The sequence below is a fragment of the Diabrotica virgifera genome, chromosome 10 (genome assembly GCF_917563875.1).
Source record: "Diabrotica virgifera virgifera chromosome 10, PGI_DIABVI_V3a".
Taxonomy (NCBI): Eukaryota; Metazoa; Arthropoda; class Insecta; order Coleoptera; family Chrysomelidae; genus Diabrotica; species Diabrotica virgifera.
Genome location: NC_065452.1, coordinates 39,816,422 through 39,840,915, shown reverse-complemented (window position 1 = coordinate 39,840,915; position 24,494 = coordinate 39,816,422). Strand labels below are relative to the sequence as shown.

General features: G+C 32.3%; 1 protein-coding gene across 1 annotated transcript in view; it reads left to right on the top strand.

The window, feature by feature from the left end:
• The first annotated feature begins 17,179 nt into the window (after positions 1-17,179).
• LOC126878641 (homeobox protein dve-1) overlaps positions 17,180-24,494 on the top strand; it is a 488,254-nt gene continuing 480,939 nt past the window's right edge. The window contains exon 1 of the mRNA XM_050641470.1: positions 17,180-17,438. Within this exon, the coding sequence (XP_050497427.1) occupies positions 17,349-17,438 (90 nt within the window). The 5' untranslated portion in view covers positions 17,180-17,348. The remainder of the gene's footprint in view (positions 17,439-24,494) is intronic.

Sequence of the window (24,494 nt, the reverse complement as noted above, 5' to 3'; positions counted from 1 at the left end):
TTTACAATTTTAAAATTTTATTATCTAAGCCTATTTCAAATTTAAATTTACAGGACGTTACATATTCGTAAAGACATTGTAACGTCTGCTTATTTTTTGGAAAAAGAATTTCGTTTAAATTGAAAGGTAAAGGACAATTTAGATCAACTAACTTTTCATACATTACTATAATATTTTGTCTGTACAGTCCACACTCCAATATCAGGTGCTGTAGATCTCCCATTCCACCACAGGCGCAATATGGGTTATCACTGATACCTATGCTGTGTTTGTATGCTGGGGTTAGTGCGTGATTTGACCTCATTCTGTTTATTGTTTTTATAAATAGCCTATTTGATTCTTGTTTAAACCATCTCTCATTGGGAATTAGTGGCTGGCAATTTCTAAAATTTATTCCCGTTGTACTTTGGTTATATACACGTTGCCAATTTTGTTTGCAATGGTTTTTACTGATATTATCTATATCGGTTACTGGTAGAAGTATGTTGCATATGTTTTGTTTGGTTAAAGCTGCAGATTTAGCTAATTTGTCGACTTCTTCATTTCCTAATATTCCAGAATGTCCTTTCGCCCAACAAATAATAATTGAACTGCCCGAGGAAGTAAAATCATAATATAGACTCTTAATTTCTATCTCAATGTGGTTTAGATTTTTTGTCGATTGGATAGAAGTGAGTTTGTCCACAATACTTCTACAATCGGTGAAAATGATATAATTGTCCATACCAACAGAGGCTATATATTTTAACGCAAGTAATAAAGCTGATAATTCGGCAGTATATATTGAAGCTTCATTAGGCAATCGGCATGATTCTTTGTATTCAGAATTCCAGTGATATATTGCACATCCGGTTTTATTTTGAATTTTGGAGCCGTCAGTAAAAATATATTGAAACATAGGCCACCTGTCTTTAATTATTTTGTTGATAATATTGCCTGGAAGGTTTGAATCCATGTAGTTTGTTTGTATTACCTTGGAAAAGAGAGTTTCAGGAGGTTTAGTGTAAATTAAAGGTATTTTATTTTTGTACATTTGGTTTTCATTCATTGTCAACTTCCTGTAGCTTTCAACGTATATGGGGGTTTTTTTAGTACACCAATATTTATGGCTTAAATCTAATATATTCAAGTTACGAATAGTCCTTAAGTAGCTGACGTTTTTTGAGATAGCTCTAGCTACAAACTTATCTGTACAAAACTGTCTACGTAGAGTAAGTGGTGGTTCCTTAGCTTCAATCTCAATAGTAGTAATAGGAGTAGATTTTAAGTAACCGAGACAGAGTCTCAAACATTTATTCCTTTGGATTTCAACTTTATTAAGATATCCTGTTGACGCAGACCCATATAAATGACAACTATAGTCGAAAATTGGTCGAATCATTGAGCGATAGAATAGCAATGCAATATTCGGGTCAGCTCCCCAACCGGTTCTACAAAAAGCTCTAAGGATATTCATAGAATTTTCTGATTTCTTTATAATAGAATGAATTTGATCCTTCCATAACAATTTACGATCCAAATACGTCCCAAGATATTTAACACAATTTTTTATCGGAAATTCTATTCTACCTAATTTGAAGGTGCCTTGAGGAATTTGGCGGTTTTTGGAGAAAAAACAAATTTCAGTCTTTGTGGTTGATATGGATAAGCTTAGAGAATGGTAATCATTTTTTACACAATCTAATGTAAATTCAAGTTGACGTCTACAAATGTCTAGGGAAGAATGGGAGGTGTACAACACAACATCATCTGCAAATTGTAAAATATTAGAGTGTGGAGGTACTATATGTTCTAAATCTATATTGTACAATGAAAAGAGAAGTGGACTTAAAATACTACCCTGTGGTATACCTATACTCGTTAACCTTGGTGGTAAAAGGTTCTCGTTTATTTTTAAGTAAGTCCATCTATTCTTGTACAAGGATACAATGAAATTTGAAATTTTAAGTGGCATTCCAAGATCTACTAATTTTTTATAAAGAATATCTAAATTTATGTTATCAAACGCTGAAGTTACATCTATAAATGCTGCAGCTGTCGACGCCTGATTTGTAAAATTGACCTGTAAAGAAGAGACTAGGGAAGTGAGAGCATCTTGTGTAGACCTGGATTTTCGGAAGCCGTACTGAGATTTGGGAAGGATATCTTCGGACTCAAGCCAGTATTCAAGCCGATTTTTGATTAATCTCTCTAGAGTTTTTAGTATACAGGAACTTAAAGATATAGGTCTGTAAGATTCAACTTTGTTATCTGGCTTTCCTGGCTTTTTTATAGGTAATACAATATAGTTCTTCCATGCTTTGGGAATTAAATTTTTGTTTTGCCATATAGTGTTAAAAATGTGTAGTAATAATAGTTTATATTCTGTAGGTAGAAAATATAGCATAGAATATGATATACAGTCCATCCCTGGAGATGAACTATTATTTTGCTTGAGTCCATGATTTAATTCCCATAATTCAAATGGTTTCTCTAGATTGAAGATTTCTCTGGGTACGGTAACTGTAGCTTCATTTATCTGACTTGGAACCCAAGGAGGTGAAATCTTGAAATGGAACTCTTCTATCCATGCAGCTTCGGTGTTTATCGGAAGTTGATTGGACTGCTTTCGGTTTTTGTAGCGATTTACTTTCTTCCAGACGTCGCTGATTGGAGTGTTGGAGTTTAAGCTTTCGCAGTAATTTATCCAAGTTTGTTTTTTTCTAATTTTAAAAGTTTTCTTTGCTAAGGCATCTAATTTTGTGTATTCAATTAGATTGTGAAGATTAGGATTTGTTTTATAATGTCTATATGCCGTTTTGCGGTTATTTGCAGCTGATTCGCAGTTATTATCCCACCATGGTTTTGGTATCTTGTTTGTAGGATATTTGTTATTGTTGTATGATTTTGGAATTGAAATGGTTGCGCATCGGTTTATTTCGGTAACTAATTCTTCATAAGTTTGTGGTTGTTTTCCCGAATAAAAGTTCGATGAATACAAATTCCAATCTGCTTTATGTAAATTCCATCTTTTGTGTGTATTGTCACCAGGTTGTATTGCTTGTTCCGAGTTTTCCAAGGCTATGATCAAGGGTAGATGATCAGAACCATGTGGATCTTGAATAACAGACCAAGTTAATTTAGATAAAATGTCCTGGGTACATATTGTTATATCGATTGCTGATGGGCTGGAAGTTAGTGCAAGAGTTGGAGAACCATCATTTAAGTATAATAGATTACATTGTTCTATCGCCTCTAATAAAACTTTACCGTGAGTATCATTATTTTCGCAACCCCATGCCATGTTGTGAGCGTTGAAGTCCCCTCCAATGATGAATGGAGAAGGAATGTTTTGAAAAAAATTGACCCATTCTTCAACCGTTACTCTAATACCTGGTTCTTTATATACGGATATTATATGTATTGGTTTCTTGATACACGAAATTTTAACAGCCATGCAAGTATAAGTAAAATTATAATTATCCAATAAATGTATCTCTTCTGTAATTATTTTATTTTTAATTAAAATTGCTGTGCCTCCGTACCCATCAGGGCGATCAGACCTAAAGCAATTATATCCTGAGAAGTTATAAAATTTTTCTGGTTTAAACCATGTTTCTGATAACATGGCCACATATACATTTTTTTGAATAAGTAAGGCTTCTAAATTTGGTTTATTAGAAACTGCTGAGCGACAGTTCCATTGTAAAAAGTTTAAAGGGTTAGTTGTGTCTGACATGATGTTTGAGATAGTAAGTCTTCTTGTGAGATCGCTGCCGTACTTAAGTATCTATTAATTTGTTGTATAATCTCTGTTTTTGATTTGTCTAAATTTTCAGTGAGTTTTAATGAACTAATTATATTAAGAACCAATTCTAAAATTACATTATTTAATTGTGATGGTACTCCTTGTGTTTTCAAGTTTGTTGTATGTGTATGCTCTGTATATTTAGACGTATTATAAATACCACCTTTTTGTCTAGGAATATTTTCTTGAGAAAGTATTTCTTTTCTAGCTGATTCCAAAGTATTGGGAGAACTTGGCCGGTGTCGCTTAAAATTTATTTTTTCTGGGTTATTACTGCTGAAGAACATTTGTGAGGAGAATTTCTTTGCGGATGAAGCTGATTGATTTGGAATTACTTGATAAGATTGCTCATTCTGATTAGAATTGGTTGGCAAGGAAGAACTACTATTTCTGGCAGCAATATTGGCATATGAAACTTTCGGAATTTGTTTACATGCATCAAAGAAATTTAGATTTAATGATGACATCGTATTCTTAATTTGTTTCTGTCTAGAAAATTCAGGACATGAACTTAGGTGTGTAGTCAAATGATTACCTTGACAGCTGAAACAAGTTGGAGTATATTCATTTATTGTATGATCTTTTGTATTATGGAAATCATGACATTTGTTGCACCTGGGACGTGCTTTACAATTAAATCCAAGGTGTCCAAAACGAAGACAAGAGAAACATAATAGAACTTTTTGAACATAGGGTTCAACGTCTTTGATCACTTTATTGATTGTGATATATTTAGGAAGAGTTTTGTGCTTTAAAATTAACAATACATGATTTTGTTGGAACTTTGTCTATTATTGTTTTATCTTCGATATGTTTCTCTACCTTTCTATTTATTCTTCTAACCGAAACTACTTCGAACTTACAGTGCATATCGTATTGTTTAATTTTATTTTTGATATATTCTTCTGAAAATTCTATATCTATGTCCCTAATTATACCCTGTCTATGGAGTATAAACTTCGGAACGTAAACATCTAAATTGTTGTTTGTAAACAATGAGCAAGTTTTTTGATTGATTAAAAAATTGGCTGATTGATAATCTTTAAATTTAATTCTAATTCTATTCTTGCCTATTGAATCAATACTAGTAATTTTGTTATCTAAATTCGAAAAATTAGAGAGTATAATGTCGCCAATTTTGATAGCATTAATCTGACCTTTAAAGTTTGGAGTATTATTTTCTATATATATATATATATATGGAAAGGTCCTACGTCACTGCTCTGATATAGAAAATGTTCTCTTATATTGTCTGTAGAAATATCAGATTTATTACTTACAGTTTCTCCTTTATTTTTTGATTTACCGTCCCATGTGTTATTTATATTGATGCTACTTTTCTCTATATTATCATCTTGATCCATACTGTTAATATCTGGAGGTTTATCTGGAGGTTTCCCTGCATAGTCCATATTAAATTTTAAAGTTTTTAATAACTGAACACTTTGTCACTTCCAATTATTGACGTCTCCAAACGGAAACCCCAAATGGGGTAAAATAAATTCAAATACAATTAACTTCTAGGTTTTTCTTGGTCACGGGGAATAAAAAACTATTAAGGATGTAATATATCGAGTTTTACAAGCCCAAAATATATTATTTTACTATTTAAATAGTAATTTTCAGGAGCTGTTTTTTATATGACTGTAATTGACGTCTATAAAAGTCAAAGTCGAAAAGAAATTTAAATTGTAGATAAATGTAGGTAAAACCATATAGACCTGGATCCCGCGTACCAAAAAAAAGTTGATTAATAGCAAGCTGAAAATTTGTTAATAGATTAACGGTGTCTAGTCAGACAAACTTTCATGTATGGGAACACTGGAACAGGGGAAGTTTTAATTGTGGAATAGGTTAAAAATTTGGAACGTCAGACTACGTAAACGTTCCATGTATTTTGTCGGATAGAACTTCCGATTGATTAACATCCAATTGATTTGTTACCCTTTCATTAAACTCTCATGCAAAAATCAGACTGGTGTTTATCACCAACTGGGCATTTTAATGAGTGGAACATGAAGAACATGTCAAATGACAGGAATCATGTTGGTTAGTAATAGCAGTCTGATTTTTGCATGAGAGTTTAATGAAAGGGTAACAAATCAATTGGATGTTATGTCCGACAAAATACATGGGACGTTTTCGTAATCTGACGTTCCAAATTATTAAACTGTTCCACAATTAAAACTTCCACCGTTCCAGTGTTCCCGTACATCTAAGTTTGTCCGACTAGGCACCGTTAAGCTATTAACAAATTTTCGGCTTGCTATTAATCAACTTTTTTTGGTACGCAGGATCCAGGTCTAATATCCCAATGGTTAGTTTTGAATTTTAAAGAAATACCAACAAATATACAGCAATACGTTTGTATTGTATTTTCGAGTGAACTAGCAGATTGGTATGTAACCAGATGTTTTTCTAACTGGTCCTTAAATGCCTTTTTTAATAAAAGAAAGTCATAAAAATTTCAAATCATTTTATTTTGAGCTGTCCATTGAGACACATATTACTGTGCTTGACTGCTAAATACAAATTTTAAGATTTTTTCACTTAAATACTATTTTGTCCTATTGTAACATCAGCGGAGGTGAGGGGGCAATATAATACAATCCAGGGGTTCTATGTAAAATATAAACGAAAGTTGAAAAGGTGGAAGATTGTGATTCGGTAGTTTTTTTTATTAAAGTTAAAAAAACAATGTTACGTAATAGTGATGTAACGAATATTCGTATTCGTATTCGCATTCGGGAATATCCGCATCTTTTTGCATATTCGCATTCGCATTCGCATTCGCATTCGCAAAATTTGTTCGAATGTTTTGCGAATATAAATATCAGAGAAGAGAAATAATAATTTGAAAATAAAGTTAGATTAATAAAATCAAAATCCATTCTCTTTCTCATCTTTTTTATTAAAACAAGGTAACTTAACCTCGTATAATCCGATTATCAGCCTTCACGTTGTTTTATTATTTGGCATAATGTAATAAAGCTTAAGATTCAGATTGATTTACACTAAATATCAATTAACTTCTCATTACAAATTTAGAAAACATTTCAAAAACAAATTAAAAAAACTGAGCATTCGCATTCGCATCCGCATTCGCGAATGTCGTTATTAGATATTCGCATTCGTATTCGCGAATGTTCAAAAAATGACATTTGTTACATCACTATTACGTAATGCGCTGTTCGAACCATCCTACCCCCTCCCCGTGTAACGCGCCGTAACGTTTTACATGACTCCCCCCAACTTGCGTTACGTAATACTTGAACCTGAACGCTCCCAAAGTAGATTAAATTACACTTTGTATGATAAAAAACTATCCAACGAATTCTTTGTTTTAATCTAGTAACACTCAGATATAAAAAAGTTATATGGATAAAACGAAACTTGCCAGCAAGCAGTTTAAGCATTCAGGAATCATTTTCAAGAAATTTAAATTTACGATCCTATTCTGATTATAATCGCTTCCCGTATTAAGTTACTTTTATGTGGCACTCATTGTATTATTAATTTTCTTATCTTAATTGGCAACTAACATGTCAATCTCGACAAAAAAGTATATCTACTAAATAAATTATTTTTCAAACTGTTTCAAACTAGTTTGACAAACAGTTTGAATTTTCAAACCTGTACGATTGACCAGTTTGACTTGACTTGAAATATTTGTCAGAAGGATTGACTTGAGTTTGACTTGAAATTAAGTCAAACTCAAGTCAAGTTCAAACATTCAAGTCAAATTTGTGCAACTCTATTGAGGTTCTACGTAGAATAGGCAAGGAATGCGAGATTATTAACACAATCAAAGAGCGCAAACTATACTATCTTGGCCATTTTATGAGGAATGAACAGAGATATGGCTTGTTACAACTCATTCTTCAAGGCAAGGTATTTGGAAAGAGATGACCAGGGAGAAGAAGAATATCTTGGCTTCAAAACCTGAGAAAGTGGTTTAATACATCGACAACCGGACTATTCAGAATAGCAGCAAGCAAAGTTAGGATAGCCATGCTGATCGCCAACATCCGGAACGGATAGGCACCTTAATAAAAAGAAGACCCCTTATTTTAGCAACTCATTGGTTATTTTATCGATGCCTTATGCCTTTCTTTTCTATAGGTTTCTCGGCGTTTGCTTTACTTTCTTTAAGGGAATGGTCCAATTTACATGGTTTTTGGATCTCGTTCTGCTGGTATCTGTCCTGTGTTGTAGTGTTATTTTCAGTTGGTCTATAGAGAAACTTAAAATACTTTTCCCATTCTTTACTCATTTCATTATCCATTAGTTTTGTCCTGCCTGTCAATAGATTACATATTTTCTTTTGGCTAGGTCATGTTCCATATCTCTCGAAAAATTTTGCCATTGTTCGTTTTTAATTTCTTGGATGCTTTAATTAACTTTTTTCATCATAATATGTTCTCATTATATATTGTTGTATTTGATCTTAATTGTAAATATGATTTTCATTTCTCTTAAACTAATATTTGAACTTGTGGTGTGAACCAAGGCTTTTTCCACCTACCTCTACCGAAAGTATACTTTTCTTGACCTGATTGTAGGGAGCAAAGTCGTTATTTTCCTCTCTAGGGAGGAAAACTAAAAGTGACGTCATGGAATATCATTGATGAAATAACTTATTGACGCGCTGTACAATATTCGATTATCTATTACGTAAGTACCTATACACTTTAACGATTATTTGTAGAATACCTTGTATTTTGTAGAATGGTAAAAAACAGTAAATTGTTATTTTGATTTAACAATGTTTACATTAATAATTTGACTTATATTTGACAGTTGACAGTTATAATGTACCTACCTACTTGTTAGTTTTAGTTCTCTAATAAATTTTTTTAGTTAGTTACATAAATAAATTATTTAAAAATGAAAAAATGACTTGAATTGATTCTTAAATTTTTGTCGATGCCGTTTCAATATCATCAGACTCTCGTATATTTTATTAGAAGAAATTCTTTCAATTAGCCTTTGTTGATACAGTTATTTACGTCATTCGATACATAAGATTCGATGGGTTTATGATGGAATCGTTGCAGAGTTTTTTTTTATTTTTACCATCACAGGGTTCTGATTGGTTCCACAGTTTGCTGAAACTAGCGATCTTACACCCTCTATTTTTGATGGATGAAAGTTTTTGTTCGTGAGTATGTAGTGTAGTGTTGCTTTTCCTCGTGTATTTTCGAAAATATATTTATGTTTTAGTTTATGTGGATAGAAGGTATTCTTCATTCTGAGTTGATTTTTTACACATACACATACATAGTTTGTTCACCACTCTTGTTTATAATTTCTCCGTTGAGTTGGTTTTTCATTTCCGCTATAACTTCATCTCCAATTATCGCGTTAATATTTATTAAAAATAAACTACATATTAGAAATGTTTTACCTATTTCCAAATAACAAAAGAATTTTTATAGTTTTTTAAAAGATTGTACATTTGAAGATGATTTCCGGAAATGAAAATATGTTGGGTATTCTCTTAAAACTTCCATGCTAGTTTTTAAAATTTATCAATTTCTACTGATAATAGGGAAGAGACCTTTTGTAGTGACAGCGTTGTATGAATAACTTGAATTGCACTAGGGACTTGAAAGTTGGTGGTGGAATAAATTATGATACTATTTGCGTATTAAGCCTACTATTTACATTTTTGTTAGCGATATGAAAACAAACCTAAATTTTCATTAAGTTTTCCTTTATGGAGTCCACATACAGGGTCCACGTAATAAAACGGAAATACACGGAACAAATACTGCAAAAAACACAATAACTTTTGAATTCGCACTCAAATGAAATACAATAGTAATAGTGTTAAATAAAAGTACTAAAGATATAGGAAAACTTAAGCGAAAAGTAAAAATACTTTTTACAAAGCCACTTAAATATCAGAGTCCAAGTGTAATATAAAGAAAAATAACAGCCGGCAATTTAGAAAGAAGAGGATTTAGAAAATTTATTTGCTAATTTAATAACTTATTTCCAGAAGCAGTGTGATTCTTTCGTCGCGCAATCTGCACCATAAATGACACGATCATCGATCCGTTGATATAAAATATCAATGCATCTAGCAAAGGAAAAAACGCGCACCTTGGATCAAGATATTTCTATATGGATGGTATTCTATTGAAGTCAGCCAGAACTGACTATATAGCGTCGAAGTAGTTCAGGTCAGGAAATTATGTTAGTCACGCACAAAAAACAATTCAATATCTTAGGTGGTTGTCAGACAGTTGTCGTAACTGATTATAAGCAACAGTATGTATCACTAGAAAAGATACTCAAGAGCTGAAAAAAAAAACTGCGACGTCTCCAAACGTGCGTATCTCATCTTCTTTGGCATGTACCATGTCCTTTTAGAACGTTGGTTACTATCATAGCTATCTTAACTTTATTCACTGCCACGCTAAATAGCATGCTTGTATCAACACAATACCAATCTCGCAAGTTGTTCAACCATGAGGTTCTTCTTCGTCCTGGACTGCTTTTGCTTGCTATTTTTCCTAGAATAATATTTTGCAGCAACCTATATTTGGGACCTCTCATTAAGTGTCCGAAATACTCCAGCTTTCTCTACTTGATGCTTTTTATAATATCAGTAGTCTTGCTGAGGCGTTCTAGTATTGTGGAGTTTCGAATCTTCTCCATCCAGGAAACTTTTAAAATTCTTCTATAGCACCACATTTCGAGAGCCACACGGCGATTTAGATCGATTTTATTCACAGTCCAGGACTCGACATCATAAAGTGAAACGGAGAGCACAATGTCTGTAAAGATTTGGTGTTTAGTTGCTTGTAATAAAATATCATCGCTCTATTACATTATATTATATTATATTATATTATATTATATTATATTATATTATATTATATTATATTATATTATATTATATTATATTATATTATATTATATTATATTATATTATATTATATTATATTATATTATATTATATTATATTATATTATATTATATAATTATATTATAATTGATTGTAATTGTTAGCTTATTGTATTTCCTTTCTTTATTTTATTTATTAAATGTGTTTCATCTGATTGGATTGGATTCAACATTCCAAATAGTTTGATTTACGTTATAAACATTTTTCTTCGAGACGTTTGTTTAAAATTTGTTTCTCTATATACCACTAACATGTAGTATACCTACACTAAGCACCAGGGAATAATACCCTATAGTGTTTCTGTTGTCTGACCCGACACTAATGTGAATAAATATTGACTTAACATTTAGCCCTGATGCAATCCAACTTTCACATGAAATTTATCAATCTCTATCGCATCCCCTTAACACTAGTTGCTATTTACTCAGACATATCTGTCACAATCTTCATATACTTATTAGATATTCCTTTGTAATTGAGCACCAACTACAAAGAACCCTATCATATGCTTTCTCAAGATCAATGAACAATATCACATTAGCGCTTATTTTTTATGCCCGTATTTTTTCATAATCTACCTTCAAATGAGAACTGCAGCTGGTATTGATCTGTATTGCATAAATATTTTCGAATGTTTTGGTTTTATCATGTCTCCGTCTAATTATTTATTCTTCCTCATAATATTTTCATGGTGTGATTTTAGTATACCATGAAAAATAGTTTTATGGTTCTGTAGCATTGTTGTATATGTTTGTCTGTCTTTTTGACCAAGTATTAACATATTGCTTCTCCATTTGTCTGGTATTATTATCCCATTTTCATAATCCTATTAAAAATAATCCTGTTATCAAACTTGTTCCTTTATTTCCTAAAGCACAACTTTCCCAGGATATCTGATTCAACTGCTTTACCTCTCTTTTTTACTTTCTTTAATAACTGACCAGATAACTTCAACATCAACTCAGACGTAGACTCTGAGGCCTAGGGTGTCAAAGTGCCCCACTCGATATAAATATAATAACCCAGCCGTAAAAACCGATAGCTTCAACAAACCACAGCATATCTGGAAGACCTTGACCAGGACAAAGCAAACAATTGAGCATATAGTGAAAGAGTGTGAACTAAGACTATATCAGGGACATATGAAGGACTTTTTCCATAATGACCTGAATGGATACGTGAAGTGGATCTTATAAAAGTCTTTATATTTAGTTATATGTTTGTTTGAACCCATATACTGCATTATTTACTGACTCATTTTTATAACATATTATGCTAAATAAAAAACCTTTCTTTATTTTTAAAGTGGTATCAAATTGATCGTATAGATTTGTATGCGTTGCTGCATAAGCTTTTGCTACTGCTACTTTAGCTTCCTTTTTGGCGACCTTATAGTTTTGAAGATCTGTGTCCAACACACCGCTTATACACTTTTTTCTTCTTTTTATTTTTTCTTGAACTTCTTTTGACCACAATCAGGTTCTAAAACTTTTTCTGAAGTATTTGAAATACAATATCTTTAATGATAGGTACTGGCCATTATCCTACAAATTATATTAGGATGTTCCAACACATTCTTTCTTCTATTTTTCCCTGAGTAGACCATCTTCTCATCTTTTAACATCCAGCACTTAATTTTTGAGTTTTTTTCTGATATTTTAGTGTTTTTTTTTATTTTCTTCGCTTTGTTTGCTCAAAGTTTTTTGCGATTTTTTAATTTGTTTTCTATGGCCACAAAATATTTTTTTTTTAAATTTATTTTAATAATGAAGCCCTCATTTTGTCGGTCAATACGTTGATGATTAGTGAAAATACTTTATGGAAAAAAAATCTGACACGGAAGGAAATAGAAAAGTATATAGCAAGACTATAAAATGAAGTTAACTTATATTGTTGTTTTTGACTTTAACCTTCGGATGACCAAGGGGGGTAAATTTTGACCTAAATGCATGTTTTTATTTAATAAATTCAGACATGTTTTCAATTTTAAACTCATTATTTTTTATTTGACTTTAATATCATACTAGGTACCCTCATATTTTTGTAATAAAGAAAATTCCCTATATTTTACGAAAAAAAATATTTTCTTAATTTTGGGTCAAAGATGGCCTTTGGCCGTCCATGTTCTAATTTTATATTAGGTAAATATCGTCTATCATGTGGAATTGCATGTAAGAATTTCAGAAGAAGATTCCAATATTCAGGCCCGCCGAGAAGGAGGTACAGCCGGTACATTTTACCGGCGCCCGGCGATGTAAGGGGCCCGGCGTCGACCAGACCAAAGACGTAATTTTTCCCGTTTTTTTTTTTGTTCTTTACGTTATGTGCATAATGGGTTTAATTAATACTTAGCTATATTTAATATGACCTTTACCTCTATTTTTAAATATAGGGCGTAGTATTGAGGCGACTTATAATTTTGAGCCCAACGCAATATTTCGCTGTGAAATATTTAATATTGTCATAGATTGTAATATAAATGACTTAACTAGAAGATTTAATGCGGCAAATGAAATTCATTCGCTATTAACATTTTATGAACATTCTGAGATGAAGATAATATTAAGATTAAGATTAATATTAACAAGCTGAAAATGCGAGCATTATCATAACGAAAACTTTGTTTATTTACATATTTTAATTCATAATATGAAAAATTGCTATTATGAAAAGTAGTTTAGAATTAATAATTATGTTTTAATGTGCAATTATATCATTCTAATTTAAATGTTATGAACTATAAAAGTAGTTCACTCCTGATCGAAATTCATATTTTTTATATACCTCGTATAAAATTAATAAAATTTTATATATGATGGCTGCATCATAAATCTTAAAACATGAAAAGCTTTTTATGAAGAATAACTTTTCTTCGCCAAATTAAATATAAAAGAGTTATAAATGAAAATGTTGTTGGTATCCATAATTTGAGAAAAATCTTCAAATATTTTTTTCCATTACAAGAATGTAATTGCACAATCAGACCATAATTTTTTATACCAAACAATATTATTTCATATACTATCGGTTCGCTAAACTCAGACACAACTGGCTAGTGATTTTAGTCAATAATTTTGCCAATTTGGCAAAAAAAAGTGATTACTAATTAGTTAATAATTACTAAATAATTAATAATTTTGCCAATTTTTGCAAAATTCGCAAAAAACAAAAAATTACATACTAAAATCACTAGCCAGTTGTGTCGAGTGTAGCGAACCGACTATTATATATTTTAATTTCATAGCAAATGGAACAGTCCATTTATCATAAAGGGGAGGCTGGTTACTCGTATAAATCTTTTTAAAGCTGTTAATAAATCATTGCTTTTAAAATATACTCAAATTGTATTTTTGAACATTTTATTTATTTTATACCTATAATAATTAAATTTACTATCAAATGTCATTGATGTTTTATTAATACTTAATTTAACATTTAGTTTGACATTCACGAAGTGTCAAACTCAAATGTAAATAACCTATGCTTTGCTTAACAAATCGAGATTAAAAAACCAGCCTACTTAATAGCAACGATTTCAGCTGGACGTGTAGTGTGTCGGCAGAAAATAAAACGATTGTGACGTCACATTTTAGACTTTGGGGTCGATCATCTCGAAGACGGTTAGAAATATCGAAATGCCGTTTTCAGATTTGGATTCAGAAGAAAAAACTACACAAAAATCCATCGATAAATCTGATCTGAGTATTGCAGGACCGGCAACGCAATAACACACAGACTTTGCGAATTTATAAACGAAATGTTTTCGTTGAAAATATTAAGAAAAAAAATTGACGCACATATTGCGCGAGTTTTATAAAGAAAACGATAGAGCGATATACAAGGAAAATATTTGAGAATCTCAACTTTCTCCAATAGATTTACTAAATAAAATTAAACATCCCAAATTTGAATCATTATTTCCTAACATCGTTATAGCGTCAATAATATTTTGCACATTACCGGTGATAGTCGCAAAAAAGAAAATATCCTTCAGTTTTCTTTCTCGCATAAAAAATGCTATGAGATCTACCTACATATCAATGAAACAGGGTCGGTTAACTGGCCTAGCAACTTTCTGCATTGAGAATGATTTGGTAAAATCATGCGATTTTTCGAAAATTATAGACATCTTGGCCAATCAAAAAACTCAAGAGGTACTGGTATTTATAAATTTATAGTTTATAAATAGTTATTTATAAATAGTTATATTTGAAATGTTTCTTATCATTTATTATTGACAATTTTATTTCTACAAAAATTAAACAATTTTATCGCTCTTCACTTTGTGCCGGGGGCCCGCTCTTCACTTCTTACCGAGGCCCGCTCATCACTCTCGGCGGCCCTGCCAATATTAAAAAAATTGTTTGTTAAACCTGGGGCAACGTAAATTAGTGTATATTTTGAAAATGTCTTTAGTTAAAAGTTCAGAATGATGATCCCTGTTTTTGTTTAGTTGTAATTAAAAATATGTTTTACTAATATTTATTTATCATTTATTGGCACAAGAGTAACAATAAATTACGAATAGATTATTTTATTTCTTAAAACAACTTAATTTTTTTGTCAATCGTAATTTTTTACTGGGGGTCATTTTTTACCCCCTTTGGTCATCCTTGTAACAAAAAAAGGTTGGTCATCGAGAGGTAATAACTTATATTATGAAAGTGTAACAGGTACGGGAAAGTGTATATTTACCTGTAAGAATAGTTGTACAGTAGGGTAAAAAAATCCAGGAGAAAATAGATCCTGTGTAGATAAACCACCGAAGGGCTAATTACCCTGCGACACCCGCGGCGCCATCCCTCCCCAAAAATATAAGATTTTGTTGATCGAAAAATATTACCGATGAAGATTGAGCCAAGCAAATCTGGTTGGTTAGTGGGCCGGCCATGTTCATTAACAAAAAGCCTTGAGTTTGATCGTTTTTTAAAAACTCGAAACGTCTTGATAGTTAAGCGCATGTTAGGGGTGGTGCAAAAGTAGCGCTAGCGAGTGGAAATATATACGAAATGTAATTAACCCAGTCGTAAAACACGATGCCTTCAACCAAACACGGCATATCTAGAAGACCTTAGCTGTATTCGAAGAGGACACGGTGTGTGCCCACAATCTCCATAACTGGAGAGATCGACCAAACCCTGGTAGCGACTGCGGCAATTCAAACCAAACAATAATTGACCACATAGTGTGAACTGAGACCATATTAGGGAAATTTGAAGGACTATTTCCATACCATACATTCCTGTCTTGAATGGAGAGCGGAAGTGAATCTTATAATAGTTTTTTATTTAGCTAAATATTTTTTTGTATTCCATACACTGCAATGTTTTATTTACTGATTCATTTTTATGCCATACGCTAAATAAGTAAACCTTTCTTTATTCTTGAAGTGCTTGAGCTGGTATAAAGTTGATCGTATTATATAATTTGTATGCGTTTCTGCTTTAGCTTTTGCCACTGCTACTTTTGCTTCCTTTTTGGCGACCATATAGTTTTGAAGATCTGTGCTCGACCTATGTTCTTGCCACTGCTTGTACACTTTTTTTTCTTTTCTTGAACTTCGTTTGACCACAGCCAGGTCTCTTTATTCTCAAACTTCTTTTCTGATGTTTTTCCAAGTTTTAAAAATGCAACATCTTTAACGATACTCGTCATCATTCTCCAAATTAAATGAAGATTTCCTCTCATGTTATAACACATTTTTTCTACTATTTTTCCCTGAATATACCTTCTTTCTCATTTTTTAACATCCATAACTTATTTTTTTTTGGGTTTTTTTCTGACAGTTTGGTGTCGTTTTTTATTCTCTTCACTTTGTTGGCTCAAAGTTTTACTAATTCTTGTCTTGCAGTCCTTACATGCATATATTTATATCTTCTTTTGTGATTTTTAATTTGTTTTCTATGGTCACAAAATATTCTTTATTAAATTTTATTTCAATAACGAACCCCTCATTCTATAGGTCAATACGGTAATGATTAGCGAAAATACTTTATGGAACAAAAATCTTACACGGAAGAGAAAGAAAAAAGTATAGCACAATCATAAAATGAAGTTAACTTTATTGTTGTTTTTGATTTTAAATAACTTATATTATGAAAGTGTAACAGGTACCATTGTATGTACCTGTAAGAATAGTTGCACAGCAGGGTAAAAAAATCCAGGAGAAAATGATCCTGTGTAGATAAACCACCGAAGGGCTAATTACCCTGCGACACCCGCGGCGCCATCCCACCCCAAAAATATAAGATTTTGTTGATCGAAAAATATTACCGATGAAGATTGAGCCAAGCAAATCTGGTTGGTTAGTGGGCCGGCCGTGTTCATTAAGAAAAAGCCTTGAGTTTGATCGTTTTTTAAAAACCCGAAACGTCTTGATAGTTAAGCGCATGTTAGGGGTGGTGCGAAAGTAGCCAGCGCTAGCGAGTGGAAGTGCTACGCGCTACGCTACGTATTCCATTCATGCATGTGTCGACTAGTCGCGCTCAAACTTTCGCGGTGAAACATCGTGTCGAACCACTGCTCGGCAGGCCGGTCACGTTGTTGACGATTTCTTGGAACTGGTAATGAATTTTCGTTTTTTGACATCAGACATGAAGTAAAAACGCTCGTGTTGGTTTCTATTCAGTTTTTACGTTTAAGACAATGGACTTTCAAAGTGCTATGGAAACTTTTGCTGAGGCTTGGGTTGCTGCTAACACCAAGGGGGCACCCCTATCTGACATTGCTACACAGGTACATAAACAACATTCTCTACTCACTTCAAAGCAAGACAATAGTGTAATTACATTAGAGCCACTGCCCAATATTTATATGTTTCTGTTTTATTTACAAAACATACGACAATTGCCAAAACAATTTACAATGTTTTTTGAAATTTAGTTGACCAAGTATTTGGTGGAAATTCTTAGTTTTTAATTTTTTTTAAGGTAAAGTTAGTATAAAATAATATACAGGTTGTTTCCATTTGATTAGCTTTTTCTGTAAATATCAAGTTTGCTTAATTTTTTATGTTTTAATAATCATTTTTGATCCAAAAACTATTGTAAATAGTAAATGATGTACAAAATCACAACTTCTCTATAGACAAAATATTGTATGTAATCATTATTGTAGTAAGTATTGTTCTAAATTTCTTCGTTTATGAAACTTCAGAAAATTCCTTAAATGAAGTTACTTCAGAAAGACACTTCAAAAATACCAAAATGATATTAAAATCATTCAATTCAATTGGTTATAATATATACATTTCCCACTGTTAGCAGGAAATGTTAGTTCAAACTATATAAAATTTCTTTTCCAATGTGCAAAACCAGATCTTTTTTATGTTCTATTTATTTAACTGTCAAGTAATAAACAATTTCCTAATTTTCTTAGCGTTCCTAAAATTACCTTGGTCGGTCAAGTCTAAAAGTTTTTTTATTACTTAGGTAATATTATTAACTTTAAGTTATAGTCAATTCGCTAATCTGAGACACAACTGTCTACACTACAATCACAATAAAAATGCACTATATAGAAATAAACAAACCAAGACACGTTAAATGTTCGAGGAGCGCTCCCCATGCTTATTTATTTTTAGTGCATTTTTATTGTGATTGTAGTGTAGACAGTTGTGTCTCCGATTAGCGAATCGACTATAATATTAGTGATTATACAGGGTGTCCCGAAAAGATTGGTCATAAATTATACCACACATTCTGGGGTCAAAAATAGTTCGATTGAACCTATTTTACTTTAGTACAAATGTGCTCATAAAAAGGTTACAGCCCTTTGAAGTTACAAAATGAAAATCGATTTTTTTCAATATATCGAAAATTATTTTTTTTTGAAAATAGACATGTATCATTCTTATGGCAGGAACATATTAAAACAAAATTACAGTGAAATTTGTCCACCCCATAAAAATTTTATGGGGGTTTTGTTCCCTTAAACCCCCCCAAACTTTTGTGTACGTTCCAATTCATTCATTATTGTGGTACCATTAGTTAATCACAACGTTTTTAAAACTTTTTTGCCTCTTAGTATTTTTTCGATAAGCCAGTTTTTATCGAGATGCGGCTGATTTTTTAATATATTTACATAAAATTTTTATGGGGATTTTGGTCCTTTAAACCCCCCAAATGTTTGTGTACGTTCCAATTAAACTATTTTTTTGGTACCATTAGTTAAACACAGTGTTTTTAAAACTTTTTTGCCTCTTAGTATTTTTTTGATAAGTCACCTTTTATCGAGATGTGGCTTCTTTTTCAAAGTATACCTAAAAATGTAAATTATAAATAAATTTTCAGATTATTAATAGGTCTCTATAATCGTACTTAACCATATACAAATATGTGGTGGATTTGACAAATATTCAAAATATCTCGATAAACAGTGGCTTATCGAAAAAGTACTAGGAGGCAAAAAAGTTTTAAAAACATTGTGTTTCACTAATGGTGCCACAATAATAATTTAATTGGAACGTACACAAGAGGTTGGGGGGGGGGGGGGTTAAGGGAACAAAACCCCCATAAAATTTTTATGGGGTGCGCAAATTTCACTTTAATTTTATTTAAGATGTTGGTGCCATAAGAATGCCGCATGTCCATTTTCAATAAAAAATCTCTAAGAGTTTTCGATATATGAAAAAAATCGATTATCATTTTGTAACTTCAAAGGGCTGTAACTTTTTTTGTGTGCACTATTGTATATAGGGAAGTGAGGTTCAATCAACCTATTTTTGACCCCAGAATCTGTGGTATAATTTATGACCAATATTTTCGGGACACCCTGTATAATGACGCAAAATATTTTTTAAATTGTCTTAATAATATATCGTAACATAAGTATATCTTTCCCTTGCTCCAACATTCCAAGAGTAATGCTTTCGGGCTAGAAACATCTGATTTTGACATTATTTTCAACCTCTCTAATCGTAAAATTCTCTTAACTTTTAACAACTGTCTTCCTTCAATGAAGTATATTTCTGACATTAGAAACTTCAGCCACCAAAATCGATGCTTTTCTAAAAATTTCGATAAACCATATTTTTCTTATAGTCTACCTACTTGGTTGAAATTGACAGCTCATTACAAAATACAAATCTTTAAACAGCTGATTTGTCATATGACTGTAGTGCAGATGTAAATTAAACAATTTTTTAAATTCCAGTTATGCATTAAATTATGTAGGTACATAAATATACATACTTTTAAAAAGACCCAATGAAATAGAAAACTATTTATATCGTTTGTAATGCTCATATTTTTAATTTGAAACTTTTTCTGGGCTTATTTTACTAATTAATTATCAACAATAATCCATTTCCTGTTTAAAACCGATTATAATAAAGAAAAATTACTTGTCAGACAATGTCTCTCTATGAATAATTGCCAAGTATTTAAAGAGAACCATTAAGATCGTCATTAGGATACCTTATTTCAAATTAAAATGGATTATATTTTAAACTGATAATAAGGGTAGGTAATGAAGGAAAAAAATATAATAAGACAAGTTCATTCGTTCTCTTGAAACATGGACAATACAACATTGGACCAAATAATAAACACAATTAAAGATTAAATTTCTCCTAGTTTTCGCTAGAAGTTTTCGAAAAAATCAATTTTCGCTCTAAAATTCATAATAAAAACCCATATTGAACGATACAGAAAAATTGTTTGCTGACCAAGGAAATATTTGAGAACTAAAGGTTACTATGAGGGCATGAACTGTGATGTTTTTAACGATTATTTTCCTCAGGTATTGAGTTTTCTACCAAATTATGCTGTCATTTTTTTCGATAACGCCAGAAACCACTAAAACTGAAAATTAATAGAAAAATTACCGACGGTTTTATGGAGACAAATTAATAGATATTATTGACTGCTCCAACGGAAGAAAATACCGTATGTTACCACTATCCTTAAACTTTTTGAAAAATTTGTCATTGGTGAAACAACACAAACAAAAAGAACAACGGTATTGCATTTGTCACATTATCATGTTCAAGTAAACCTAAATATGGGTTTAAGTACAAGGGAAGAGGTGACAAAAAATACAGCATTTAGATTGAAAGATGTCAGGCAACTTTTATTCTATTAAAAAAAGTAACAAAAGAAACCGAACCTATGTCGTAAATCACATAAAAAAAGAGGAAGACAGATTGTGGACTTTTGATAATAATATTGAAGAAGTTTGTTTGATTCATTCATATTTTTAGTTAGTAATTTTATTAAGGGGTAACTTTTATTTTAAATCCTTTAGATGTAACACATATCGATACAATGCGTTTTAGTTTAAATATCACATATATACCAAATTTACTGAGATTAGATAATATTATAGACCGAACAAATTTGCAAAATATATTTCTTTTTTGGGAATAAGTCAGAATAACCCTGTTTTTGCTGTTTCAGCTTCTAGTTTGAAAATCATTTTCCAAAAAAAAAACTGTAGACAGTTTTATATAACCTTTAAATTATATATATTATACATAAATACAACCTGTAACATATTTTACAGTTTTTATTAATTCTTTTATGATATAAATTTTATTTTTGAAAAGGATTTCCGGTTAAAATTCGAAACGTTAAAAACAGAAAACGTGTAATTTCAATGACAGGCATTATGCTGTATTATCAAAAAATTAACGTTAAAATCAACGTTAAAATTTAAAACTCCAGTAAAAAAAATTCAGATGCATAGAAATTATATGTAATATAATAATATTCAGATAGCATAAATACGAAAAACAGAGAATACAATTAGATTTTGTTAATTAGTCCTGAGGAAACCAAAAAAAGGATGGCACGATTATGGTCACAATGTTCACTTAGAATGAATTTTTTTTGTTGTAGGTAACTGTACACGTTGTCTTTCCCATGCGTACAACGGGCACTCCACTAATATGTGATGCGCTTTTAGATCAATATCACACGCGTAACACAAAGGTTTGGGTTGCTTCTGCAGTAGGAAATCATGTGTGATCTTGGTGTGCCCTAATCAAAGTCTGGAGATGATAACTTGATCTCTTCTTTTCATAGGTAGCTTCCACGGTAGAACAGTTTGTTTATGGATCTAAGTTTAGAATTAGAGACGTCCCATTTTTCCTGCCATTTGTTCATAAGTTCCGTAGGTGGTAATAAATAGATATGGACGATGAAATTGGTTTCGCAATTTCTTGTTTCGAAACGTTGTCAGCTCTTTCATTGCCTTGTACTCCACAATGTGGAGGGGTCCAAAAAACTGAACAGTTCGATGATTGGTTTGGCATTTAATGAGTTGCGACCTAAATAAACTTAATTTGTGCTCACTACGGAGAGCAATGGATTGTATCCTCGCTCCAACCCTTCATAATCATCATCACGTAGCGCTACGACCCTGGGTGGGTCCTGGCTGACCGTACAACTTTCTTCCAATTTGTTCGGTCTTCCATCAACCTAGGGTCAAATGGGATGTTCATTTTTCGGAGATTTGCTTGGATGTTATCTCTCCATCGCATTCTGGGACGTCCGAGTGGTCTTACCATACTAGTCTTACAAGTCTCTCGTTATGAAGTCTGTGAACGTGGCCTGCCCATCTTAGTCGCTGTGATTTAATTTCTTGGACAATATCGGTATCATTGTAGAGTTCTTTTAATTCGAAGTTGGTTCTGATCCTATACCTACTGGTTTGTGTTAATATCGTGGTGAGGTCCGAACATTTTTCTAAGTATTTTTCGTTCAAAACGTCTGATCTTTTCTTCGTTTGATTTGGTCATGGTCCACGTTTCGCAACCATATGTTAGTACAGGTCTGACGATGGATTTATAGATTTTGATCTTGGAACTTCTTGTAAGATTTTTTGATTTTATAAGCTTATCCAGTGCGAATAGACAGCGATTTGCTGATTGGATTCTGACTTTTATTTCTTCAGTAACATCGTTGTCAGCTGTGATTACGGCCCCCAGATAATTAAAACGTTGTACTCTTTCGAAATTGAAGGTGTTGACCGTCACATTATGTCCTATCCTGTCTCTTCGTGTCGTTCTATTTATACACATATATTTCGTCTTCTCTTCATTAATCCTCAGCCCTACTTTGCTTGTTGCTCCTTCCACCTTGTTGAAAATGGCTTTTGTGGATAGGATGGAGTCTCCAACGAGATGAATGTCATCTGCGTATGCTAGTAATAACTTGGGACCTTGAACCGATAGCAGTTCGGTTTTTATTTCGGCCGACCTCATGGCTTTCTCTAATACAAGGTTAAAAAGTAGTGGAGATAACGCATCACTCTGTTTAACTCCACTGTTGATTTCGAAGCTGTCAGACAGTTTATTATTTACACGTACTTTTGATATTCCTCCCTACATACAGACTTTAATCATCCGAATGAGTTTCTTTGGTATTGAGAACTCCGCCATGGCATTCCATACTTGGCTTCTTTCTACGCTGTCATATGCCTGTCGAAAGTCTATGAAGAGATTGTGTATGGGTCTGTTATACTCCCATTCCTATTCTAGAAGCTGTCTCAGCGTGAATAGTTGATCTTTTGTGGATCTGTTTGCCCTAAAACCGGCTTGATATTCTCCTAGGACATTTTCAGCATAAGGGGTTAGTCTACTAAGAATGATGTTTGAGAGGTTTTTATATGCCGTGTTTAAGAGTGAAATTCCTCTGTAATTCGCGCATTTTGTTTTGTCCACTTTTTTGTGGATGGGCACTATGATGTTTTCCTTCCATCTTGCTGGTATCCTTTCTTCTAACCACATCTATGTTATTAATTCGTGGACTTGGCGATGTAGTGTTTCTCCACCATATTTCAGAAATTCTGCTGGTATTTCGTCCGTACCCGGCGCTTTGTGATTTTTCAGCTTATTTCATGTTTGCTGTTCATTCTCATGTCTGCTGTTATATAGATCTCTTCTTTGTGCTGTTCTTTCTATATGATGTTTAGAAGGTCCCTGAAATACCCTTTCCATTCTTTGGACCGACCCTTGCTCCCTGGTATTTATATTCGTTATATTCGTGAATTCTCGTATTTAAAATAATGTATTTATTTTAAATGCGAGAATTCACGAATATAAATACATACCAGGGAGCAAGGGTCGGAGCGAGGATACAATCCATTGCTCTCCGTAGTGAGCAAAGCCTTTTAGGATATGGTGTTTAGTAAAAAGTTTATTTAGAGAGGATAATGAACTTAATGACTCACTAATTATGAGACTATTCTTCTTCTTTTAGTGCCTATTCGTTTCGAATATTGGCGATCATTCTGGCTATAATTATTTTATTAACTGAAGCTTTAAATCGTTTAGTTGTTGTTGTGGAGAACCATTTGCTCAGGTTCTTTAACCATTATATTCTTCTTCTCCCAATTCCCCGCTTTCCGAATACTTTACCTTGAAGGATTACCTTCAGTAATCTGTATTTATTTCCGTTTCTCATTATGTGTCCGAGATATTCTAACTTTCTCCTTTTAATGGTATACATCACCTATCTTTCTTTGCCCACTCTTCGTAATACGGTCTCGTTGGTTATCTTGTCCGTCCATGATATCCTTAGGATTCGCCTGTAGAGCCACATCTCGAAGGCTTCAAGTTTTTTCTCCATTGCTTTAGTGAGTGTCCAGGATTCAACTCCGTAATACAATATTGAGAAGATATAATATCGTAGGAGCCTTATTTTTATCTCCAGATTAAGGTTGTGGCTTTTAAAGAGTTTAGCCATGTTATTGAATGCACTCCTAGCCTTCTCTATTCTACATTTTATTTCTTGTGAGTGATCCCATTGTTCGTTTACTATTGTTCCAAGATAGTTATGCTGTTTTACT